The 25,144-nt window shown below is 45.5% G+C and overlaps 1 protein-coding gene and 1 long non-coding RNA gene across 3 annotated transcripts in view; one reads left to right on the plus strand and one right to left on the minus strand.

Moving 5' to 3' along the window:
* Nucleotides 1-18,088, plus strand: part of LOC123377258 — an 81,906-nt gene extending 63,818 nt beyond the window's left edge. The window contains exon 3 of one of the 2 annotated variants that reach the window (XR_006582146.1): nucleotides 17,606-18,088. This is a non-coding gene — a long non-coding RNA (uncharacterized LOC123377258). Of the gene's footprint in view, nucleotides 1-5,669; nucleotides 6,279-17,605 lie in introns of those variants that run through there. The other variant, XR_006582148.1, reaches the window with a different exon arrangement.
* The window catches only part of LOC123377257 (vascular endothelial growth factor receptor kdr-like), a 179,867-nt gene that overhangs the window by 38,881 nt on the left and 115,842 nt on the right, over nucleotides 1-25,144 (minus strand). The window contains exons 13-20 of the mRNA XM_045029922.1: nucleotides 16,631-16,924; nucleotides 13,664-13,810; nucleotides 11,517-11,642; nucleotides 10,608-10,714; nucleotides 9,090-9,225; nucleotides 7,139-7,243; nucleotides 4,535-4,648; nucleotides 443-531 (exon numbers count right to left, since the gene is read on the minus strand). Coding sequence (XP_044885857.1) covers nucleotides 443-531; nucleotides 4,535-4,648; nucleotides 7,139-7,243; nucleotides 9,090-9,225; nucleotides 10,608-10,714; nucleotides 11,517-11,642; nucleotides 13,664-13,810; nucleotides 16,631-16,924 — 1,118 coding nt within the window. The remainder of the gene's footprint in view (nucleotides 1-442; nucleotides 532-4,534; nucleotides 4,649-7,138; nucleotides 7,244-9,089; nucleotides 9,226-10,607; nucleotides 10,715-11,516; nucleotides 11,643-13,663; nucleotides 13,811-16,630; nucleotides 16,925-25,144) is intronic.

Genomic DNA, 25,144 nt, shown 5'->3' on the forward strand with positions numbered 1-25,144 from the left:
TGGGACAACAAGACCAGTGAGCTGCTGAGGAGGGAGATGGGATTGAGGAACCAGTGTTTTCATACCTAATGTACAGAGACCATCCACTGCTCTTTCAAGTAGCTAGGGGCTGGTGGTGAGGAAGTGGAATCAGAGCAGTTCTTTTCTCCTCCAAGTCACATAATGATGAATGTGCTGTTTCCATGAGCATTGGCAATTGATTATGCAGTATGGGCTGGAGGTGAGGGTGAGGAAGGGACTGAGATCCTACAGAGGAAGGAGTCCATTCTTCCTTCTCCTCTTACAAGTTGGAATTTGGTGGCCTGATGAAGCGCCAGCATTCAGATATAACTGAGGACCCTCTATGGCAAGTAGAGAACAAATCCTAATTGTAAGCAGCCAGCCTCTGTGATCATGAATTGCCCATCTTGCAATTGCATAAAAAGCCAGTTGTTTGTTTTACCTTATATGCAACAAAGTCCCCTCGTTTTCCTCTCAGGTAATTAGACAGATTTCCATATTTGCAATATTCTACGATAACCATCAAAGGACCTGCAAAGAGAACAAAAGCACAGTGACCTTCACAGATGTAAAAGTGGAACATATGCATAGTGCATTTCTGCATTCCTGCCATGGAAAGGGTCTAGAGAAGGACAATGTCTTTAACGTTAATTCAGCCCCATGATTTCCCTTGTGAAGTAGGTAAATATTATCAGCCCCATTATACAGATGAGGAAACTGGGGAATAAAGAAGTGAAGTGGTTTTCCAAGCTCTCACCATGAGGCAGTGGCGGGAAACTGAGAACAGAACCCAGGAGTCCGAGCTATTACCTCCCTCTTTACCTGTCAGACAACAATAGTAGGGAATTGTTTCTCATTTCTAGAAACAGGAACATTAAAGAGGATAGACCAGAATGTACAATCCCCCGTATTACTAAATTCTTTTTTTTTTCTGTTGGGATCCATTTCGTGGAAGAGCCCTCTGGGTTTTCTGAGCTCAGTGTAAATCTTTTTGTATTGTACAGGACTTCATGCCAGTGGAGGCAATACAAACACATATTTGGATCTGTTTATGACACCAGATGAATCAAAAGTTTGCAAAGATATTTGATCTCAAGGCTTTGGAAGCACAAAGGGGCATGTCAATTTCTTCCTTTCTTATTCCTGGGCAAAGTATTTTTTAGTTTGATGTATCTGTTGATTTTATACAACTACGGATATTTTTAGACATCTTTGCAAGTGCTTTTGTGTTTCAGCCCAAGCCATGAGAGAATGAAATCTGCATTTCTGTGCAATTAGCCTCCACTGTACGGTTGCTGGGTTTTAGAAACCAGCACACAAAATGCCTCTAATGTAAGGGAAGGTGAAGTCATGGGATTAGAATGCATGTAAACACCTATTATTATCCATCCTAAGTGGTCAGCCTTTCATCTCCGTAAACCTTGTTCCATCTGGAAACTTCAGATTCAGACTCTTGAGTTCAGACTTCAAAGGAAAAATGCCAAGAGCGGCATCAGGCCATTCAGTGAACATGCAAACCCTAAGCAATAAGCTCTTATCTGCATGTGTCAGAAATACACACACACAGACTTGTGCTGTGGTGTACCTGTTTGGCTCAGTTTGACATAAATAAGTCTGAGAACATGGGATTGAAAACAGAGCCGTGGGAAAGAGCTGATGGGGAGCAAAGAGGGAAGAGAGACATTTTATTTGAAAAAGCAGCAAAGAGTCCTGTGGCACCTTATAGACTAACAGACGTATTGGAGCATGAGCTTTCGTGGGTGAATACCCACTTCTACTGGCTCAAAATGAGGAAGCACCGGGGTTGCAGTCAGCACCTAGGAGTGGGTAACCCAGATAAAAGGGAGAAGACGAGGTTTTTTACTTAACTATAAATATCACTGTATATTTCAATAGGGCCTTTCAGTTGTAAGGATCCTAAAGTGCTATTATGTATGCACTATACGTCGTGGACCTGCTCAGAACCTGCCGCTCCCATTGACTTCCGTTGCAGCCGTGGGTGCTCAGCACCTTTGAAAATCAAGCCCAAGGTTCATACAGTATTATATATACACAGCACCACTCTTTGAATATATGCTGTCACCTCTCTGGTGGAGGTGCCAGCTGATGTAATGTGAATGTCAACGTCACCACCGCAGCCTGTCTAAAGGGGGTGTGGGCTGGAGGCTATGACTGAGAAGCAGTCAGAACAGGAACTGACGCACTGCAGCAAGCACTCGGCTGCTCTGAAGTCTGCAACCTGGGAGAGAGCCAAGTGACTATAGCTATGCAACTCATCTCTGATCCTGCCACTGGTCTTTACTGTCTCTTCTGTGTCACCATGCTGCCTCCACCACTGCACTCCATATCATTAGGTTACTTCCCCAAACCAGTGCCTGCTTCTTACAGGGCAAAGAAAAGATCAGCCGGAACATTGTTCCAAGAAACTAAAGTCAGATCTGGCTGGTGAATTCTCAGAGGAAATGCAGATTCTGGCATGACTTTAAAGTGCCACTAAGTGCTTTATTCGTGCCTCTGAAATGTTTCCTAGACGCAGCATCCTCATATTTTAGTTCCTTATTATAAAGCATATTAGAGCATGCATTAGTGCTAACTGCTTAACATCAGATGCTCTGACAAGGTGTTTCAAAGCGACGTTGCAAGGGGCAGATATTGTTAAAATAATGTATTGTGCATGTTTAATGGGTGCAATTATCAAGAGTACTATTACAAGCTATATAAAACTTAACAAGGAATGAGAAAGCCCTGTACTTAGAAATGGTATTTTAATGGAAACTCTTATCCCAATGTCTATCTTGTGAGCTCTAGGCTATTTTTCTTCAGTCTCCACTGGCATTGTTCAAAAGCAAACAAACTAGAGCTTGCTTGTAGGCTATGCAGTTAGCGCTCTGTAATGCCACATGGGAAACCTGGCTTCCACATCCAGTCTCTTGCTTCCCCAGGTTTTAGCAGTGACTTCTTTGGGCAGCTAGTAAAGTAGCACTAAAAGGGCCTATTCACCCAGAAGGATGCAGGGTAGGGAAAGAGGCTTTTGGATGCTCCAAGAGGGGTACTGAGGACCCCCTGGGGACAAGTACACTCAAGCAATGGATAGTCACAATAGGCACAGGATCATGTTCACCTACATGGACCTTGCTATGATGAGAACTCAATAAGGTGCAAACATTAGGGTTATATTAGTGTTCAGGTTAATGGCTAGTGGCTACAGTTGCATGAGACTGTTCTGGGCGTCTGATTATGACAAGCCACCACACTGACATTTTACTAAGTATTGTTTCTCAGTTTTCTGGGCTTGATTTGGGAGGAGGCACTACCACCATGGCTCACAACTTCCCTCCCTCATTAATCACAGGTCAGCAGCCCAGCGCCAGGGATTGCTTGCCGGTTCCTTTGAATCCTCGAAACATTTCAGATCAATGTGGTTGTCCAGTCAGATGTGGTTTGCAAAGCTACTGGTCTCTTGCCTCAGTGCTCCTGCAGATTCCAAATCTGTGGCTTCCAGATTAGGACAGGGTCTGCCACTTGCTGTCTCCTGCCTATTCTACTGTGAACTGTAAATGTCTGGTTTGGGGGATAATTTATCTCCTGTCATCCTGCCAACTACCTTAGTAACATTGCTTTTTTTCCTTTGGCTTGGCGACTAGATGTCCCTTGGGAAAATGATATCTTTAATGCCTCAGACAGTTACCAATGTGGGCACCATCTCTTTGTCTCCATTTATTTTACCCTGGTTTCTTTGCCCTCAACCCTTGTCCTCCATCCTTTGGAGATTGTTTTCAAGGTTCATCATAAACACTGAAGAGGCATCCATGGTAGATGTTACCCTGTAATGGAAAGCATAAAGCAAAGAGAGCCAGCGCTGTTTTAAAGGGCAGGCTAAGAAGGGGAAGGATGCTCCAGTGGTTAGGCAGTAGGCTAGGATCCTGGAGACCTGGGGTCAAGTCCCTGCTTTGTGTGACCTTGGGCAAGCCACTTAGACTTTCTGTGCCTCATATTCCTTTCTGTAAAATGGAGATATTAGTACTTCCCAACCTCACAGCGGTGTTGTGAGGCTAGATACATAAAAGGTTGTGAGGTGCTCAGATATTGGGCCATATAAGTACCTTAGATAGTAGAAAAGTAGAGAAAATGAAGGGAAGGTTTATGTTAGGAAGACATTCAAAAGCCATCATTGTCAAATTCTGCCCCCATACAACTTCAGTGGCAGCTGCCAGGTTACATTGTATTGTACTGGGCACCAGCTTGTGTGTACGCTGCTGGCCCTCTCTTGATTGGAAAGTTAGACATGCATGTGTGTGCGGTAATAACACCCAGTAACGGAGACCCTCCCACAGGACATGAGCCCTAATAGCTAACGAAGATTCTCCTTTTTGTTTGAGGAGTAAGGGCCCATGTTTCTGAAGCAGAATATCCTTTGTTCTGTCCCTGCTGATGACCGTGAAGAAAGATGACATGGCTGCAGAATTGCTATTGCAACCAAGCACAATCACTGAGCATGGATTTGCTGAATGCTTCGTGGGAGGAGGTTTCTCACCTCCTGCTTTGGTGCAGGCTCCCAGCAGGTTGACCACGTTCAGATGGTGTCCTATGTGGATGAGGATCTTCAGCTCGGACATTAAAGCCTTGCACTCATTTGTAGTTGCACATTCTGCTTAAGATAAACAGGACAAAGCCATCTTTACACAACAGGATATTTGTAACAGGACGCAGAAAATCCTGTTTACACTTGAAAACAAAACCCACCCAGGTTACTTGTGCTATCTCTGCCTCTCAGACTCCTAAACAGATAAGAACTCATCCGCCTGCTGTGACCCTTCTGCAATGGATTAACACTTTGCCCTTTCGGTGCCTCTTGCCTTCTCTGCAGTGGGTCACAGTGGGTTATTATCCTGCAGCAGAACCTCTCTAATGCCACCTAGATACTGGGAGAACCTTTGCAAAGAACTAAATATTGCAAATTTAGCAAGTAAACAAACACATCCAAAAAGGCAAGGAGATAATGCAAGAGAAAATGTTTTTTTCCATGCTTGTTGGTGATTGTAGTTTAGTAGCAACTCTTTGCAATAATACTTCACAGGATCTACTTTTCAGAGGTGCTCAGCTCTCACCACTCCAAGTAATGGGAGCTCTAGTTGCTCACACATCTGAAAGTCAGGCCCTGTAGTGTGCCACTCAGTGTACTCCAGTACTTTTTACAAAATAACCAAGTCTCAGTCATATGAGACCTCACTACAGTGCTGTCACTGGTCTTAAATCATCCCTAACAAATGGGAAGAGTGGCCATGTCCGTGTATGAGTTGTAAAGTATATGGCTTTGTGAAACACAGACTAAAAGAATCTGCTGTACTTCACAAAGTCAAGGGTGGGACCATAACTCCTGAATACTAGGCCTTGTCTGAGTTACATGGACATTTCCTCAGTGTTGATCCCACTGCTAACACCATATATTTTCCATATAGTTGGGACTTTAACTAGTGATTTTCTACCATCTTTGTATCATTTTCATGATTAAAACAAACAAAACAAAACGGGGGTGGATAATGTTGCATGTTTTCTGCCACCGTGCACAGTCTGTTTGTGTGACAGTTGGGGGTTAGCTTTAGAGCTGAGTGAATAACTTATAACAAATCATTTATTCTGACAAACTATGCCTCTTTTTCTGGTTGCAGAATTGTCCATGAACAGATTTCCCACCATCTTGGCATTTCTTATGGCTCATAAAGAGATAAGTACTCCAAGCCTGAGTCTCCTTCAGCAGGCACCAGTTTTAACTCTATTGACTTCGGTGGAGTTCAACCCGATTTACACGGCTTTGAGATGGGAACCAGGCCCAGTAATATTTAAATTGAACATCATCTGAAATTCTTTATGACACTCTATTACATTTACATACTGCCTTCCATTTTGAAGGAGATACCAACAAGCTTCATGGAATTTACATGTATGGTGGAATCACTGTAATGCTGCCACCTCTAGGGCCTTCTCTTTTCTGAATGAATAGATTCTCATCAGAGGTTCTAGTTTATTGCTGGCTGCATTCACGGTGGGGATGGCATTTTGGGTGGCGACGGGGGGCCATGGTTGAAGCAAGAAGGATGCAGCAGCAGCCAGGAGGCAGGTGTAAGGCACTGCCGGAAGACTTAGCTCGGAGGCAGCCTGGGGGAAATTGTGTGGCGTGGAGGAGCCAGGGGAGAGTTGGGTCAATCAAGGGCCTTTGGGAACTTCAGGTCAGGTCTTGGAGAGGGGTGTAGAGTGGGACAAACAACAGCAGAGTGGGGGGGGGGTCTGAAGACCCCATTGGCCCAATGCAGGTCCAGAGAAGGTACAGAAAGGTGGCACTGGCAAGCAGAGGAGATCTGACACTGGGGGAGGGGTGGGTAGTAGAGGAGCAGGAGAGGCAGCTGGCAACAAAAGCCACATTGCTGTGATCTAAGCGAAGATCCTTCACTGTGGAGCTGAAGAGGTTAACACTATCACACAGCAACACTATACGGCAGTTTGGGCCAGCGAGTGTAGCCCCACCCAATGAAAATCACTTGTATATTTGAAAAGAACCCAAGTGACCAGTTAAAACCCACAAACCCATGCACCCAACATGCCAGATGATGTATTTATTCACAAACTGTCTGCAGAGGCTTTGTATGTAAATGTCATTTGGAAACAACATACGCTCCAAGTTCCCCGGCCCTCTCCCCTCCTCCCCCCGGCTGGATGGTAAAAGCATTCCTTCATTTTAATAACGGCAAGAAAGTTGTCCCTAATTCACTCCCTTGGCAGCACTCCTTTTCAACCCCTTGAACTGTTCCACATCTGGAAGGACTGGGATCGATGGTTTCAATACAATTATAGACTAATGCAATTACATTCTGTAATTTGTTTCCCTCCTAACCCCACAGACATGGAGGCTGCCGTTTTCCTCCTCTAGGAATACAAGGCTACATCAGCGGCATAGCGTGGAGCCCACTTGTCATTTCCCACACGTTGACATCCCCTGTATGGCGACTAATTGTTCCCATGTGGCAAACCCACTCCCTTCCAAACACAATGTCCTCAGGACTGGTTTAGAACTGAGCACTGGAAACCTCGTTACCCATGTACGTCCAGAGGAACTGTCTGAGAAGCTCTCAGAGAAATGTACCTTTAAGCATTTTAACGGCGACTGTTTTGCAGGTTGAAGATTTATCGATACCAAAAGCAGATGCCTCCACAACCTTCCCAAAAGCACCATGACCCAGTGTTTTACCTAGAGAAGCAAGAGTCAAGAATGAGCCATAGGGGACTGAAGACAGTCTGCATCAGCTAAGAGAGAAACATGCATTAATCTTAGCTGTGCAAAAAATATAGGACACCAGAGCCCAGACACAGCACAGATGAATAGTTAATAATAGATGTATATGCATATGATCTGCATGCGATACAGTATGTAATATACTTCCCAGCTAAAAATGGCTTTAAACTGGAGTTGAGGCTGACATAACAGAAAGGTAAAAACATTACTTGCAATTATCCCCAAATCAACCCTTCCCAACCCAGAGTTCAGGTTGAAGGAGAAATCCAAATATATTAAGAATGGAAATGCACCGTGAAGGCACCTAAAGAACTTCCACTCTTCCAGCCTGCAGTTATTGACATGTACTCGACTTTAACTTTGCTGCAATGTAGCTTTTATCTGGAAGTGTCCTTGCTGCTTGTTTTGAATTATTGAAAATGTCAGACATGAACACTATACAAGAAACACAAAGAAAATGTTCCCATTTGGGTTTTCCCTCTAGTGACTAGGGTTCTCAAACTCGGGGTCAGGACCCCTCAGCAGGGCCGGCTCCAGGCCCCAGCATGCCAAGCGCTTGCTTGGGGCGGCATGCCGCGGGGGGCGCTCCGCCGGTCGCCGGGAGGGCGGCAGGCGGCTCCGGTGGACCTCCCGCAGGCGTGCCTGCGGATGCTCCACTGGAGCCACGGGACCAGTGGACCCTCCACAGGCACGTCTGCAGGAGGTCCACCGGAGCCGCGGGACCGGCGACTGCCAGAGCGCCCCCCGCGGCGTGCCGCCATGCTTGGGGCGGCGAAATTGCTAGAGCCGCCCCTGCCCCTCAGGGTTATTACATGGGGGGTCACGAGGTTATTACATGGGGGGTCGTGAGCTGTCAGGCTTCACCCCAAACCCCGCTTTGCCTCCAGCATTTATAATGGTGTTAAATATATTTAAAAAGTGTTTTTCATTTATAAGGGGGGGGGTCGCACTCAGAGGCTTGTTATGTGAAAGGGGTCACCAGTACAAAAGTTTGAGACCCACTGGACTAGAAGATATATAGTGTGCACCTTTAAATCTTTATTTGATTTGAACAGTTAGGGCCATTTTCACCAGGACACGCTGGCTGCTTCCCCCACTCTGGAGATGCACTAAGCAGGCAGAGCAAACTGGCCAGTTCTCCCCAGCTCCTGCCGCCCACATTCCTCTGAACTCCCTTGCCTACCCCTACACTTCCCTAAACACACACTATTTCCCCCTCCCTCTGCCACCACATGCCCCCAGCCCAGTTTTCCCATCACTCCTAGTTTCTAAATTCCCCTGATGGCCCCCAGGATTCTCCCCACCCCCGTTGAGTAGATTTTGTTCAAATGGTAGGTTCCGAAAAGAGTTTTAAACATCAATTGTCATTTTTTGTCATCGTTTCTCTTAATTGAAAGTTGTTTTCCATCAACAAGGTGAATAACGTTGTTCTACAGAAGAACTTAATGAAGACCTGCCTTCTTTCAAAATGTCTGCCATCTTCCCTGGGGGAAGAGGGTGGCTCCCAATACTGCCAAGGGACACTGCCTTCTCTGGGGATACCTTGGTTTCACTTCCACTGAGAACAATGGCAGGTGATAGCCATTTTGCAAGATGGCATCTGTATTTTCTAAGGGCACTTTTAGCATCACTCCCATGGAGAACAATCTTTGACTCTGGAACCACTGTCAGTTCTTCTCCAAGGATGGAAGAACGCTGGCCAGGGGGGACATGGGTAGCCTCTGTCATCTGCTGTGGTCCAACATTCAGGGCCATAGGATATCACCATCCTTGACATTAATAATGCCTCTGTATTGCTTACCAAGCCGCAGCCTGTCTCTTGGGAACTCCCATTTACTACTGTCATATGGCAGACGGTCACACTGCTCATCAAGGGGCATTTCCTCTGGATCCATTATGATTGACAGGTATCCCGTTTTAATATCTGTGGCATCAGGCTAAAAACAGGAAAATAACCAATGCACAGGCTGTAACTTGAGAGAACGGTGTGATCTAGTGGAATTTGCGCGGGCTTGGGTGCCAGGCCTCTCTGAGTTCTAGTCCTAGTTCTGACACTCACTCCCACCTGTGGCTTTTGAACATGTCTCGTCAACACCATGCCTCAATTTATTCATCAGTAAAATGGGGAAAATCATACTTATCTATGTTGGCCTTATGTGGGTGTTGAGTGGATTAACTAATTAATGCTTCTAAAATCCCTTGAAGATGTAAAGTCCTTTAACGTTATTAGTCTCTACATACATTAGAGAAACCCAACACTGCTCCTACTTGTGGGAAATCCTTGAGATTAAAGCTACATTTCTGAGCACCTTGTTGGACAGCTCTCCAATTCCTGGACAGCTCAAGGCATCGTGCTTTAGAACCAGGCGTACATGTCAACATGGGGCTTGATTCTCTGTGATGCTGCACCTTGTATTCCCATTTACTCTGATTAAAATGGGCTGATGAAAAATGGTTCCACTGAGGGGAAAAGTCTGATTTGGGCTCCCCTTATGCCCACTTTATGCAGGTGTAAATGATGACACAAGATCTATTGGGTCTAGCACCTCTGCTGTCCTGGAGAGACACAGAGTAAACTTGAACGATTCTTCCCAGTTCTATTGTAAATGTGGTGAACACTCATACAAATTACAGAAGATCAACATTAAGACTGTGGTTTGGGCTGCATCCAGACAAGAGATCTAGTATCTTGTACCATATTTTTTGTTTGTATAAACAAGAAAGAACAAACCTAAATATGATTTACTTTACCAAATGCTCCTTGGACCTAACTTAGGGCCCACTTCTTTGGAGCCCCAGGAGAGAGGTCAAGGAGTAAATGAGCCATGGAAACATAATGAACCTTTGTGGTTTGGGCCCAGCTCTAGAGCAAACAACAGATTTTAACATCCTACAACAATATTTAAACCAGCACTCTTTTCACTAACTACATTTTAGGGAAAACCTTATTTGAGATGGGCTGAAACCAGAACATCACTGTAGGGGGTTTAGGATTTGAATGCCTGTCTCCAAACATTCTTGGATGCTTCTGAATTCATGTCAGATCCACAAGAGAAAGGGGCCTGTTTCCCTGATCTGATTGGATGCTGACCAAGATGGCAGAAATTTCATAAGTACAGCTGATCTCATAAGATGTCAAGTAATTAATCAAGAGGAATGTTGGCCTGAAATTTCACGAGAACAGCTCATACAGTTTTGTCACCATCTGTCCCAGGTCAACCTCAATCCTGAACTCTGAAGCTTAGTCTTAACTGGATCCAAGCCCAGAGCTCAGCTCTAGCCCTTTTCAATTCCATGTACAATATGGAAGCTCTCTTACTTTTCTCAGTTTCCGAATGAAAAGGGTCAGAAGAAGCCAAAAAAGGGTAGCTGCTAGACCAGTGCAGACCAAAATGATAACTTCAATATTGGATTTTTCTTCAGAGCCTGTAAATTAAACGCATCAGATTTTAAATTCAGTGCAAAAATAAAATTATAAATAAATAAATAAAACTTGTTATTCCATCAACCATGCTTCATTTCAGAAAAATGGTAGGCGTGAAATGCCATGATATGTGGTGGGTACCTTTTCATTCACTTGCTATAGGCAGTAATGTAGCACACCATCTCTAACCAAGAGACACAGACACAATGGTTTGGCAGAGGTGTGCAGGATATTCACTAAGTGCCATTACTTTATATTATCAATGCCAAGTGATCAAAGTATTGCACTATGGTTCTCAACCTAGGGATCATGAACAGGTCTCAGGGGTTGCAATCACTCTGTTCTTTTCCTATGGCTAATTGGAAGGTGGTCCCAGCTAACTCTTGGCTAAATAGGAGGGGAACTTCAGGAGATTCCAGTGTGAAAAGGCTGAGAACCTCTGTGTTATATGATTCCCCATGAAACATTCAAGTTATATTGACCATATCTCACTTTGTGTAGCATATGTTGTGTCTGTGATAGAGTTGTTATCAGGTGTTTCAGACATGAAGACATATTGACCTGCTTCAGGTCCTACGTCTTTATGTGACCATGTACATTTCCTGGAACCTCAAAGGGGATTCAGTTTGAGTTTTGAGCAAGGGATTAAGTCAGTTCCCACTTTATCCAAACCTGCCCCGTGTTTGTGTGTGTGTGTGTGGGTGGGGGGGGGGTTGGGTTGGGTTAGGAGTGTGTGTGGGGGGCTGTATAATGTCTTCCCCCAAAACTAAGCCCGTTTCACCGAGCATGAGCTTGTGAACTCACCTTGTATTTTAATAAATGCTGATGTGCTGTCATTGCCCATTTCATTGGAAGCCCTACATTCATAGAGGCCTTCATCGTCTTTTTTCACTCGTTCGATGACCAGGGTGTTATTTTCCATGGAAATTCCTGTGTTGGGGGATATAGTTTCATTTGATTGCAGAATATATTTGCCAAGAAAAAATGTCCAAAAGGAGCTGTGTTGAAAATGGCCTCACTGGCCACTGCAACCCTGCTCTGGTACCTCCAGTAGCAGCCACAAGAGACCTTCTAGTGCTGTATGTTATATTCACCGTTGTTTGCAGTGGCGTGCTGCAAACCCCTCCCCGGCCACCTGCTCTCAATGAACTTGTCATGTTAACTCCACAGTCACAACTTTGCAGCCTGGGCAGAACAGGTGTAATTTATTCATGCAGCCCGATACTGCTCCCATGGATACTGCTCCGTTACACCTGCAAAACCGCCGTCAGGATTTGCATCTCCCCTTCCCAGCCCAAGAGTTGCACTGGATTTGGGGAGATGTCATTAGAACATATTAAATACGACTTTCTTATTAACCCAAAATGCTTTTTAGACCAGGCCAGAGGGGCATAGAGGGGCTATGCTTCACTGGGCGAGGAATTCAAGCTGAGTCCCTCCCACACACCCGGAGCTTGGGAAGGACCATATTGCCCACTAAGGCACAATGCCTCTCCAAGCAGTGACCCCTCTCCTCCTCTGTGCAGGGCTGTGCCTACCTGGCACAATGTAGCGCTCAGTAGGGAAAGGAATTACGTAGATTGATCCAGGGTGGCATGGCCAGGGCATAACGGGATACAATGAAGGACAGGGAAACTGAGGCCAAATGTCAGTGAGACAGTAATGTCTAAGACTGCAGCACTGCCTGCCAAAGGCAATGATGAGAACCCCATCTCTTGGGACATTTCAAATGGGGACAAAGCCCTGAAGAACCCACTGTTTGGCTCAATCTTGCATTCACGGGGGAGGAGATGGCCTACACGTGGCCTAACTGAGCCTTCGCTAGCTTCAATTTCTCCGATTCGGTGACACACGATTCCAAGCTCATTTGTTTTACTAAGCAGATGCCACTAACCGAGCAGGGGAAATACACTGGGCCTTGAGTCCAAAGATTTTAAGTTTGCAGTGTATTCTGCCCATGAATTCTGTTATTGTTAAGAAGAACTGTGCACATAACTCGCCATGCACAGCACTGAACTATTTACCCCGAGGTGTTTTTTTCAGATATATTATGCATGTGTCCATCGGTTGGATGAGTTACATGCTTGTCCCTCTAGAATTATTTATAAAACTTCACTAGCTGTTAAGAGCTTCTGCTCAGAACGGTCTGATCTGAGTTATGGAGGATTCGAGATTTCCTAACCCAAGAAGCAAAATTAAAGTGAGAGGACCAGTTACTAGCACTGGTTTCTCCATGACATAAAGGGTATCTCAGGATAGAGGGGCCTGGGAAGAATGCCAAGCTCAGGCAAACGTTCCAAGCCTGTGGCAGCACTGCACATGTGTGTACTGGCTGAGCTGACAGCTGTTTCTCATCATTGTTTTATGCTGAGGGAAATAAAGACACAGTGTATTATGCCCTGCAGCCAGCTAAGTGATCCTTAGTGGAGACGCTACCATTGACTTCAACAGGCTCCGGATCAGGCCTTAAGAACATCTAGCAGTTCAGGCTCAGATTTTTAGATACTGCTTAGCAAGCGGCGAAGCGCTCTGCTTTTTGTACGCATAAAGAACCATCTTGGACATGCCTAGTGGGCAGCGAGGTGCTCAGCACCTTGATTTCCCTCGTCAGTGTCAGTTCTGCACATGTGTGGCCAATTCTGCAGGCACAAGCAGTGGCATGTGCAAAACTGGGCATGTACAATCAAGCATTGGTTTGAAGCTAGTTGGCCGTTTTGGCCTCTGTAATCCCATTTGCAAGCCACATCAGCAGTCAGGTATAGATAATGCAGTCCGAGTCATTTACAGCATCCTGGGTTGGTAGCATCTGGCACTCATCACGCACTGCTGTTAACAACTCCACCAAATGCCAGGCAGTGGAGAATCCGGGACCAACACGGCTTGCAAACCTGTAAACACGTTACGATTGTTTCCCTTTCAGCACCTGTTGTGCAGCATTTCTCCACACTCACCTGAAGCAGGTGAAATGGGATAGCCATTTTTCCGCCATGCAATCTGAGGTGTTGGGGTTCCATTTACTTTGCACTCCAGAATGATCTTGCCACTGATGTTAACCTCTTGGTCCGTGAGGTTCTGCATAATATATGGCACTGCCTTTGCTGCATTCACAAAGGAAAACAACACACAACCAGTCTGAGGGCAGGTCTATACTTAAAATGCGACAGTGGCATAAGTGCACTGGTGGTGCTTCAGCGAAGATGCTACGGGAGAACTTCTGCCATGGCCATAGTTAATCCACCTCCAGGAGAGGTGGTAGCTATGTTGATGGGAGATGCCCTCCTGTCAACATAGCACTGTCTACACTGGGGGTTTGGTTGGTATAACTGCATCGCTCAGGGGTGTGGATTTTTCACACCCCTGAGCGATGTAGTTATACCAGTGTAAAGCTATAGTGTAGACCGGGCCTTAAGGAGGCATCTTCTAAAGACTTACATTTTCATCGGCATATAAAGGCCTTGTCCTAAAGCGTTGGCTGCAGCAAAGCTTTATTAATGGAAAAGGTGTGTGGTGTGCAAAACCAACCAACAGAGCATGTCTTTTACTAGCAATGAGCAAATTAATTTTGCTTAATTTCAAACCCACTAGGTTTCACTCAGAGTTGAATGTTACTTAGTCCCTGTGAACAAACAAAGGATCAGGTTAGGGGCAGAGCAAAGACACACAAAGGGAGCATAAAGAAAGGAGCAAAGAAAAGAGAGGAAAATGCTAGGCTTCTCTGTTGCCTAGTGCCTTGTGTGCGGTCATTTACACCACTGCAAAGTTCAGAACGGAGGCGTTTTACCCACACTTTGTATTCATTTTACACTGGTGTCAATGACTACAAAAGGTGCAAGGCCCCAGAGAACAAAGCCCAGAGCACACTGTAAAAAACAGCCCAAAACATGGAGAATAGCCAGTGTGCATAGGATAAAGAGGAAGATCCAATACATGCAGAATCGGAAAGAGATACTGAAAGGCTTCATGGCTGGTTTTATGTGGTGGCAGGAGAAATGTTTTGGGGAACGTGTGTTCATGTAGCACGCTCTCAGGATGAATTGCCTCCCAGCCACTACAGACAAAGAAGAAGAAACTGGTAACTCACAGAAAGGCATGTTCAAAATCCCAGCTCTTCTGTATGTGTACTAAAAGCCAAGCTGTTGTTCCCCCCGCCCCCTCTGCCACTGTGTGTAGGTGTCTGTGTAGGTGGAAATCTGACTAAGTGAACAAAAATATCTGCAAGGGGAAAAGAAAGTGAATTGCTTGAATGCAATGTGCAGAAAAGGACGCGGTGCCTCCATGTCTGGTTGTTCTGAAAGGTGGTAAGGACACTAGTTATGGGTGCAAGGCCAGTACAGGGAATGGCAGAAGGAGTCAGAGTCTCTTTCCTCCCTTGGGCCATTGGAAAGAGAAGAGCGATGCATTGATTTATTGTTTTAATAAGTCACCAAGGCACTGCCCACGCAGGCATCAGAACAGTGCTAGCTACAGCTATAGTGTGGGTGAGGATTCTCTCTCTCTCTCGCTCTCTCTCTCTCTGTGCGTCCGTGTGTGTGAATCTCATGATAATGTCTCTGTCTGCACTCATGAAAGACACTGCATTGAAACTGCTAGTAACAGCTTTAGTTAAACATGACTATAGCTAGCACAGTATGGGCTGGTCCTAACCTGAGAGGCAGGGGCTTACTGCAGCATGTCTGTCCCTGTCTGTCTGTCTAGTGCCTACTCACCCAGTAATCTAAGTGCAGAACCCAACTTAGGGATCACAGTCAAACTTCCTGTAAGGGACTTTGCTCCCTGCTACATGGGTAGCTACTGTTTATTTAGGGTCTCCCCCATCCTCCACTTCTGTGCAGTGCTTTTTGTTCTCCAGTAGAAGACAGCTGAGAATACCCGGGGCCTCACAACCCTTCTGCTGGTACCTCCAACTTCTTAGAAGTCTTAGGTCTGATTGCCCGTACTCACACCAGTATAAATCCGGAGAAACTCCACTGAAATTAGTGGGCTTACACTGGTATAAAACTGGGACAAGATTCCAGCCTGTTGTCTTTAGATACCCACAGGTAGCAAGGACACTGAGCTCTGTAATATTTATTGTTGACCCTAAATTTGAAGAGATGGGTTCTTGGAGTCCAGATACAGAAAAGAAAAACCTGCTATTGCTTTAAATGTAAAGAGTGAATACGCTTCGGTTCCATGTTCCTGCCAATGTCCTTTGCAATTACATTTGACGGGTCTAAAGCTTGTTAAAGTTACATGTAACCATGGTAATCATCATGGTATGTAATCTCATTGGATGTTTTACCAAAGCATGACAGACATTGGATGGGCCACTCAAGGGACATGCTGGTGGGTTGGCAATATAATACTGGAGTTGCTGCATGTGGTGACTGAAGATTCCACAGCACTTTTCATAGGAACGGAGCTGGTGCTCTGGTCAAACGCCACTTTCAGTACTACAGACACCACCCGTAACCAATTCTCCCTTGTCGTCTCAAGTGGCCAACCTATCCTAAGCTATGGTGTTTAGGCACTGCTGTGCACTGTCAAATAGCTGCAGCATGTCACGAGGGTGGAGCAGATGGCCTAAGTGATTCCTGTATGTACAGGGCCATGTCGTAATTGATGGAAATCAGTGTAGCTCGATCGAATTCAATGGAGCTATGATGATTTACACCAGCTCAGGATTTGGCCCACAGTTTGTAAATCAGGTCTTAGAGATTTGTAAAGCCATTTGGGATCCTTTCTGATAAAAGGTACTGCATATATAGAGGTCATTGCAGTCAACTGTTAACACAACAGAAAAATACATACAGGCAAAACCTACATATAGAGACTGATCCTGAGCACCTCCCACTCCCAAGGACATCAGTAGGCATGGCAGATGCTCAGCACCCTGCTCATAGTACCTTGAGTTGTTGTTTTCAGACAGCCAGGCCTACCTTTAACGTTGAGCTGGGTATCCTCTTCTCGCACGTCCGTGCTGTTGTGCCGATTCTGAGCGATGCACTTGTACTGCCCGGCGTGTTCCTCTGTGACGTTATTAATAACCAGTGTTAAGGAAATGGAGTATCGGTCAATTTGCTCCTGCATGAAGCCGGCGGGCTTCACCTGTGAGGGAGAGTAGTACCACGCCAGGTGATCGTAAATGTATCGGGAGGCTCTGCAGGTCAGCTGAACATCACTCCCCACGATGGTGGTGATCTGTGGGTCTGTTTGCAGACCTGATGGCACATCTAGGGGAAAGAGAAAACACACCTGGAATGAAAGCACAACTGAGAGGATTTTTGGCTGCTTATTTTCACCTTAAGGGCCAAATTTCAAAGACCAAAGCAATGGGATGAGCCAGAAAAATGCATCCCCAAAAGCCTGCAATTGCATATGCAAACAAGCATTTGTGCTTCCAAATTTGGTAACTGTGTGTCCACTGCCTGCAACTATATGAGCCTTTCACAGGTTGGCCCTGAGTGTACTAAGAACTACGCAATCAGTAATTAACTAAAATGATGTGTAGAATTAGTTAATGCGCTGAGGCTAATGAAGCTAACTTGTAATCAAGTGAGACTGCTCTCCATGCACTCATGGGATGCTTTTCCTCTGTCTGCAGTCAAAGCCACAAGATATTGTTTTATCAGAGTAAAGAAACCCATTCATATTATTATTCACAGGTAACATTGGCTTTCTCTACAATTCCACAATCTCCCCAACCCTAGCAGCCTCCTTTATTTCTACTATACCAATATTTGTCTTCATCACATCTGCCTCAATGGGTTTTTATTTGGTCACTGAACAGATGATTTAAAAATCCTTGCAGCTTTAACTTTTAATAGATTCAAATAAAGAAATATCAGGCGGTATGAAGCCAGTTCATCTGTGACAGAATCCTTGGTTCCTTACTTTTTTTTTTTTTACTCCAGACAAAACTTCCACTGGATAAGTGCCAATGTGAATCCCACTGAAGACAAAAAGAAGTTGTTTCTGAGTCAGAACCCAGCGATTTGACCCCAAGACATTATTCTTGCCCTCTGTGTGAGCCACCAGAGAACTAGAGTGTGAGAAACATGGCCTCCTCGCCTTCCTTTTCTTCTATTTCCAATGACCCGTCCATCCCATGGATCTGACTTTCACAATTGGGCCTGTTAATAATAAACTCAGTGTGTTCTGGAATTATCTCCTTCTATCTGGCAGATCAGGGTTTTGGAGCAGTTGAAGTGGAAATCTCTGAAGACTTAAAGTCTTAAGACCCAGCATATGCTAGGAGAGGACAATCAGGGAGTGTCCATTCTATATAGTCCTCCAGCAAGGATGAATGTTTGCAATAAAGCTGCTTGTTCTTTGCTTTAATGCTGCTCTTTAACTATTCATTAAAGGCCTCCTAATAATTAGGATGAAAGAGTATGTCCAGACTACCCGCTGTATCGGCGGGTAGCGATCGATTTCTCGGGGATTGATATATCGCGTCTCATCTAGACGCGATATATCGATCCCCGAAAGTGCTCCCGTCGACTCTGGAACACCACCAGCGCGAACGGCGGTAGCGGAGTCGACAGGGGGAGCCGCAGATGTCGATCCCACGCCGTGAGGATGACAGGTAAATCGATCTAAGATACTTCGACTTCAGCTACGCTATTCACATAGCTGAAGTTGTGTATCTTAAATTGATCCCCCACCCTAGTGTAGACCAGCCCTAACAGACAGCACTTTAGGAATGACAGAACTTTGTGTAGGAGGAGCAGCTACGACACTTAACAGTATGACAAGCTCCATAGTTGAGAAATACCTAATCTGCCACATACTGTATATATATTTCCAATGTTTTAATTCACATGGCCCACATTAAATGGATTAAAAACAGGCTGATTAGTCTCCAAATGTAATTGTCAAGGGGGACTCATTGTCACAAGTGGTCAGGATGCCAGCTTTACATCTCAGCATTTAGGTCTTTTGCACTTGTGAAATGAAGCAAATGGCCATTGATTGGGGAGAGACTTTACAATATTAGTACCTTAAAGTTCTACTTTTTCCACAGGGTGAATTCCACTGAGTGACTGTGGGGAAATCTCTCTTTCTTTCCTGCCTGGTGGATGGGTATGTGGTGTCTAGGGCTGGGAGTGCCAGCTGGAAACCCACACTGAGATTTGAGGCATTTCCTGGGTGAGCCTTGAGTTCTTCTTAAGCTTTTCCAAGCTTAAGTCATTTTCAGTTTTCTAGCCTCCCAAATGAACTTTTCACATGCATGTTTTTCTACTAAGTTAAGATTCTGGGAGCACAGCATTGGGTTGTTTTACTTTCCATTTTTTCTGCTGAAATTTTTTTATTTAGCATTTTGAATATATTTCCCTGGGACTTCTGTTATTTTCTTCCATCTCAATAGCCTTTCAAGAAGCTTTATCTGCTCTGACAGAATATTCATTGATTTTTAGGTACAGTGGAAAGAAAAAAAAAGTCTCTCTCTCCCCCTTCTCCTCCCTTGTCTAGGGAGGAATTTAGGCTCTGAAAGAATGTTACAGTTTAGTTCATCTCTAGACTACTATGCTTTCACAGTCCTGAACCTAAGATGTGATTAATGTCCTCTCTCTGAACAGACACACTATTTTATAAGACACCTAATACGTCTCCTGTAAGAACCAACCATGTGGCCTTTTCTCTTTTATCAGCAGTCTCTGCACATTTGTCTTCTGTATTGTATTACTGGCTAGTAGTAGCGATACTCACTCTAGTTGTGCGGGATTCCCTAACACAATAGGGAATGCACCATTGGGGGATGGTAAAACGTCAGCATAAATCAAAAGGGAAGTCTGGTTCCATTTGTATTTACAAGGAATTAATTGGTTTTAATTTCCTGTGCTTTGCACAATAATGTATATAATTTAAAACTTCTGCTGTTTCCCAAATTCCATGTCTGAGCCTGTCAGGATAGCGGAGACGCCTCCTGTCAGCCATAGAGAGTGTAAAAAGAGCAAGAGAGGGGGTGAGCCTGACAATCTGAAGCAACACAGACCTTTTCATGTGGCCTGTAAACATGTCAGGAATGAGCAAATTGATAGTGGCAAACATTTGTAGAATTGTCCAATTCTTAAAGCATTACAGTGTTTGACAGCAGATTCTTATCTGATGTCTGAAATAGACTATTTTCTTTCTAGTAAAGATCGTTCACTCCATTTTTCTGCATTCTTGTTACAGCCAGATAAGGGTGGAGGAGGAGCTGTTGTTATTGTTTATTTATTATTAATTATTATTATTATTGAATGCAGTAGCACCCAGAGATGTCAGCCAGGTTGAAGTCCCATTTTGCTGGGTGCTATACAAACACATAGGGCTAGATTGTAAGTTCTCAGTGCTTACGGGGTGGTGCGTGGCTGACCTGCCCAAGATGCAGACCAGAGACCAAAGGCAGGAGACTGCTCAGAACAGGAATTTCTGATAGTTGCTCCTCTCTTGTTACAACAGATTCCAAAGTAGTTACTTCTGATGGGTGTCCTTGACCAGCGGTGAGAGAGGACATGAGGCAGTCCTAAAGGTTTGATGTATTGACCATAGAGCCTCTTCCCATTGTCAAAAGTGGGGTAGCCAGTATAAACTGAAGACAATCTGATATCTTATTGAAACTGTACAGGGGATTTAACGAAGTAGAATGTAAAAACTGGAGGAAGAGTTAGGACAGGACAGTCCTAATGATCACCAAGTACTGTGAGAGCTTTACTTGGGCAAAGCAGTCGAGACACCTGCAGGAAGAGCCTAAAGAGGCTATAGCTCTGCCATCTAATTATATCGTTTTCCATTTAGATGGCCCCCTTATGTGGTTTGGTTTTAGAGTAATGCCCAACCCCCCTGCAATGAAATGTGTTCTGCTGGCAATGAAACATATTCAAAGTAGCTTTCAGTGCTATTTCCAGTGTCTCTGTGGGTTCTGTAGGCACCTGCCCCGTAGAAGGACAAATGGATCATGCTGATATTCCAGTAGGTCAAAGGGAGAGTTTTCTTTCCTTTCTGAAATTAATTTGGAGTTGGTGAAAGTGCCAGGTTGGCAGTCCTGGAGTCTGAAGCGTTGTATATTTGCCCAGAACAGGTGTGGTCTGGACAACGATCAGGCAGGTTTCCCCATTATTCCCCATTACACTGCGTGGCCAAAACACTTCAACCCTGACCTGAAAGGACTCTCTCTAGAGCAAGAGCGGAGTTTGGTCTCCATGACCCACTCTGTACTTGGTTCCTTGGCAAGGATTGTCTACAAGGAAACCAATTGGCTCCAGCTTGGAGGAGATTTTGGTGATTTGGTTACTTGTCCATTTGAAAGTGGCTTGAGACCCATCAAGTCATTTCACACAGGACAATAGGAGATAATGAGAGTTCAAGACTTTTGTGCTCTCTAGCGGTTGGATTAACCACCAAGCCCTACAAATGGAAGCTGAGCAGGCTCTGGACTTTGGGTGGCTAGGATCAATTCTGCTAAATCTTCTGCTTTCTTCACAAAGGCCCTTCCATCATCCCTGTGTACTTTCAAACCCTGATACCAGCCAGTGTCCTCAAGTCTCAGATTCAGGCTGCATCACGCTCAGCAGCCTCACTGCTAAAAATTGGATGTTGTCTTTTGCCCTACGTCTCGTTGTGCAGGCCCCAAACTGGCAGTGTTATAGCAGGTGCTGTAACATGTCAGAAAGCTAAAAGCTTGCAGTATGAGGCAGGCCATGACTTCTTTCATAGGATGTTATATTGATCTAGCATTTAGACATAGCTCTGCATGATGCACAAGATACTCTCTCTGTCTCCACTTGCAATCAAGTTTCCATAACCAGGACCAGCCTTATATGCAAACAACTTCTGTGGTCCCTGTGATTATAGACACCCTGTGCACACCTCACAAATCATCTCAGTCTCTCCCTCCAGCAGTGGGACTAGATGGTGAGGCAACTCTCCATGTGATTTCTCCAGTGTCTTAGGGCCCTGCAGGTCAAAAACCCAGACATGTCTATTCCACAAAAGATGGGAAAAATTGTGCGTTTCCTTCTTTGTCAGCCTTACACAGTGTGGAAGGTGGGAAGAGTTTTTCTATATGTGAATCAGGCCCAGAGATGTTGCTCTTCTGACATCTGCAAGGGGACTGGCTTCTTTGATGGAGTCACATGCTCCTCTCAGCAAAGGATCATCCCACCAAGAGACAAAGCAGCAGGTCAGACTTAGTAATATTTTACCAATGGAATCTAAACAAGTCCACTTTAGGGACTGTGCTGTCTGCATTTAGCAAGATTCAGTTTACTTGCGATCCATAAATGTCGTCATTCTTCCTTAAACAACTGATTTATGTGAGTCGGTCACTATCTTTTAATGTCTCTTATTCTCCCAGGATGGCATGGAACTCACACGCCTCCCTTTAGGGATGAGAATGTCTCCCCTAGCCCTGTTCATGATCTGGTATATTTCAGATGGAAAGAAGACAATTTTCTGATGGGAATAACCCTAAATGGTTTGATGTAAGCAGCACATGGATAACGAGGGCTCATGTCACATTGTCTCTGGAATGTTAATATAAAATGCCTTCTGGGCTGTTCTCCCTCTCTTTCCATTTTTCTTTAGAGAAGCTTGTTACCAAGTAAAAACTCCTTTCAGTGTAGAAGTCAAAGTTCAGCTTTCTTAGGTTTTAAGGCTAGACAGGACCATTGTGATCATATAATCTCACCTCCTGCATAACACAAGCCATTGGACTTCCTTGAATTAATTCCTGCTTCACATCCCATAGCAGTGGTTGAACTAGTGCATATCTTTTAGGAAAAAAAGCCCCCATGCACTCTTCATTCAATTTCCAGTGATGGAGAATCCACCGCAACCCTTGGTAAGTTGTTCCAATGGTTAATTACCCTCGCTGTTAAAAATGGGTGCCTTAAACGTTTGCTCCCTGTCTGGAAAAATATTGGCCTTAAAGAAAATTAAAAGAAGGTTTGAAATATAAAACTTCCAACTGCTCCAGAGAAAAACAGCCTTTCTGCCAAGTTGTCTAACAAACGTCTCTGTGGACAAAACAGCTTCATTAGTGGGGTGAAAGGTTTTTACCACTAACAGGCCCATGGGTGGCTGCCACCCTTTGAACCTCATCTTGTTCCACTTGTATTTCCCACAGTGAGCAGCCACAAAATTGGTTTTAGTAGAGGATGGAGGGTATTAAAAAGCATTGTGGGTGGAATAGCAATGGGAACAGACTGATTTGATCACTGAGAAACCCATCCAAACATAATATCTAGCACTGCTCAGAGCAGAATGAAGCCTACATGAAGGTTCACATCTGGCAGTGGTAAAGTGTATAATTAATAACTGATCTCCAGCCTGCCAGGGCTGTTTCAGGGACTTCTGCTGTCTCTCTCAGAAGAGCATCCTAGGAGGAGGGAGAGTCTTTTCCCTAGACCAGAAATTATTGGAACACAGAGCACTCTCGTGTTCCCTCTAATTTTTCCCATCCATGTGCAGAATGGATTTTGTTATGTGCACCAATATGGGGGCGATGTGTGACACATCACCTCCATATTGGTGTACATAAGAAAATTCATGTGGCAGGGTGGGGCCGAGGGGTTCGGTGTATGGGAAGGGGCTCAGGTCTGGGGCAGACGGCAAGGGTGGGGCAGGGAGGTGAGGGCTCTGGCTGGGGGTGTGGGCTCTGGGGTGGGACTGGGGATGAGGGGTTCAGGGTGCAGAGGGGCTCCCCAGGGCTATGGTAGGGAGAGAGGACTCCCCCCAGCCCTCTCTCACCACAGCAGCACCTGGGCTGGGGGGGGGGGAGAGGCGCCTCTCCCCCAGCTGCGACAGGTCCAAGCTGGGCTGGGTTGGGCCTGGGGGAGGGGCGCCTGTCCCCCAGCTGCGGCAGGGTCGGGGCTGGGCCCGGTCAGGGCATCTCTCCCCGCCGCAGCTCTGAGCACCTGTGTGGTGCTTAATAGGCAGCTGCACAGCCAGGCAGCTTAGAGGGAACTTAGACTCTGACCACCTCTCGCCTATTCCCACCTCTGACAACCCCCAGTGCTGGGGCCTGTGCAGGAGAGTGTTGTAGGCAGGGCTGTCCCTATCTATTCTGGGGCCCTATGCAGCCCCCCTCTCAGGGGTGGGGGGGGCAGGTCTCCGTGGGGGGGGGCTGGCTTGGGGGACAGGGGGAAACCACCCCCCAGCACGCACTGGCAGCACGGCTGGGGCCGGGCTGCTGCACTTCTCGCCACCGGTGAGTGCAGACCCAGCCCTGCTTCAGTCCCCAGGGGAGGGGGGCGGGGATGGTGCAGCGCAGGGGCAGGATGGGTGGGGTGGGGACAGGAAGAGGCGGGGCTGGGGCAGAGAAGGGGCAGGGCTATGGGGAAGAGGTGGGGCAGGGGCTGGAGCAGCATGCAGCTGCGCAGGGCACCAGGAAATTTGGTGCCCCAAATATGCAGATGCGTACTTTCCATATAGGTAAGGAGGGCCCTGGTTGTAGGGCTGCATATATTGGCCTTATGTTGCTCCTGCATTGGTGAAATGCCCCTGGGAGAACATAGCCATCCTGTTATGGCTCCTGCATGCCACCAGGCCAGCATCAATGAGCTGTACCAGAGGGAGGTATGTGACCCCAAACCTGCCCAACTTCATCATTGTTTGGTGACATTTTTCATCTCAGCACTTTTAGGTAACAGGAATGGCAGCAAGGTTTGATGCACACATTCCCTCTTACCCTTATTTCATAATTTACTGACATACTTTACAGGCATGGTCCTAAATGACACAGTGTACGAGAGTCCCTGCAGTGTGTAGGGCTACTACTGCAGTGTAGCTGGAGCTGGGTGAAGGATTCATGCTGGATAGTTTATTCAGTGAATTTTGCCTTTTCTTGTGTTCCTGGGCAGACTGTGATGCTTTCAGGGAGATCTATTATTTGGAATTAGTCCTGGATGATTTCCATGAATGACTACTGTGCCTGTAGCTTTTTCCCGAGCACTATGCTGCATGTATTCAGCACTCAGCAGCTGGGTTGTTTTGAATGAACAAGTCACAGTGTGGGTCTGCGTTCCCTGACTGGATTCACTCTTAGAATCCATTTCCCGGTGCAAATACTAATGGCTGAGAATTTGACATTTGCTTTATATGAGGCTTCTGGAATATTTGTTTAAAATTTGCCATTTCAGTGTAAATTCCTGCTGGTAGAGTGTGCCCAGAAAGGGAACTCAGAAAGGAGAGTGCACAATTAAGATTGATTTGTTTAAACCTTTGGACAAATATGCCAGGCTGTATAACCTTCTGATTTCACTGCTAAGGGATTCTGCACTAACGGATTAAACAGATACGGGTTTGGAGTTGTGTTATTTGGAGAAATAATATAGAATCACAGAAATCTAGCGCTGGAAGAGTCCTCAAGAAGTCTTCCAGTTCTGCCCCCTTAATTAGACATTAGACATTAAGAAAAACTTTCTAACTACAACTGTGGGATTGGGTCAGATCCAGATATTGCCCTT

This window comes from Mauremys mutica, chromosome 9 (assembly GCF_020497125.1).
Source record: "Mauremys mutica isolate MM-2020 ecotype Southern chromosome 9, ASM2049712v1, whole genome shotgun sequence".
Lineage (NCBI taxonomy): Eukaryota > Metazoa > Chordata > Testudines > Geoemydidae > Mauremys > Mauremys mutica.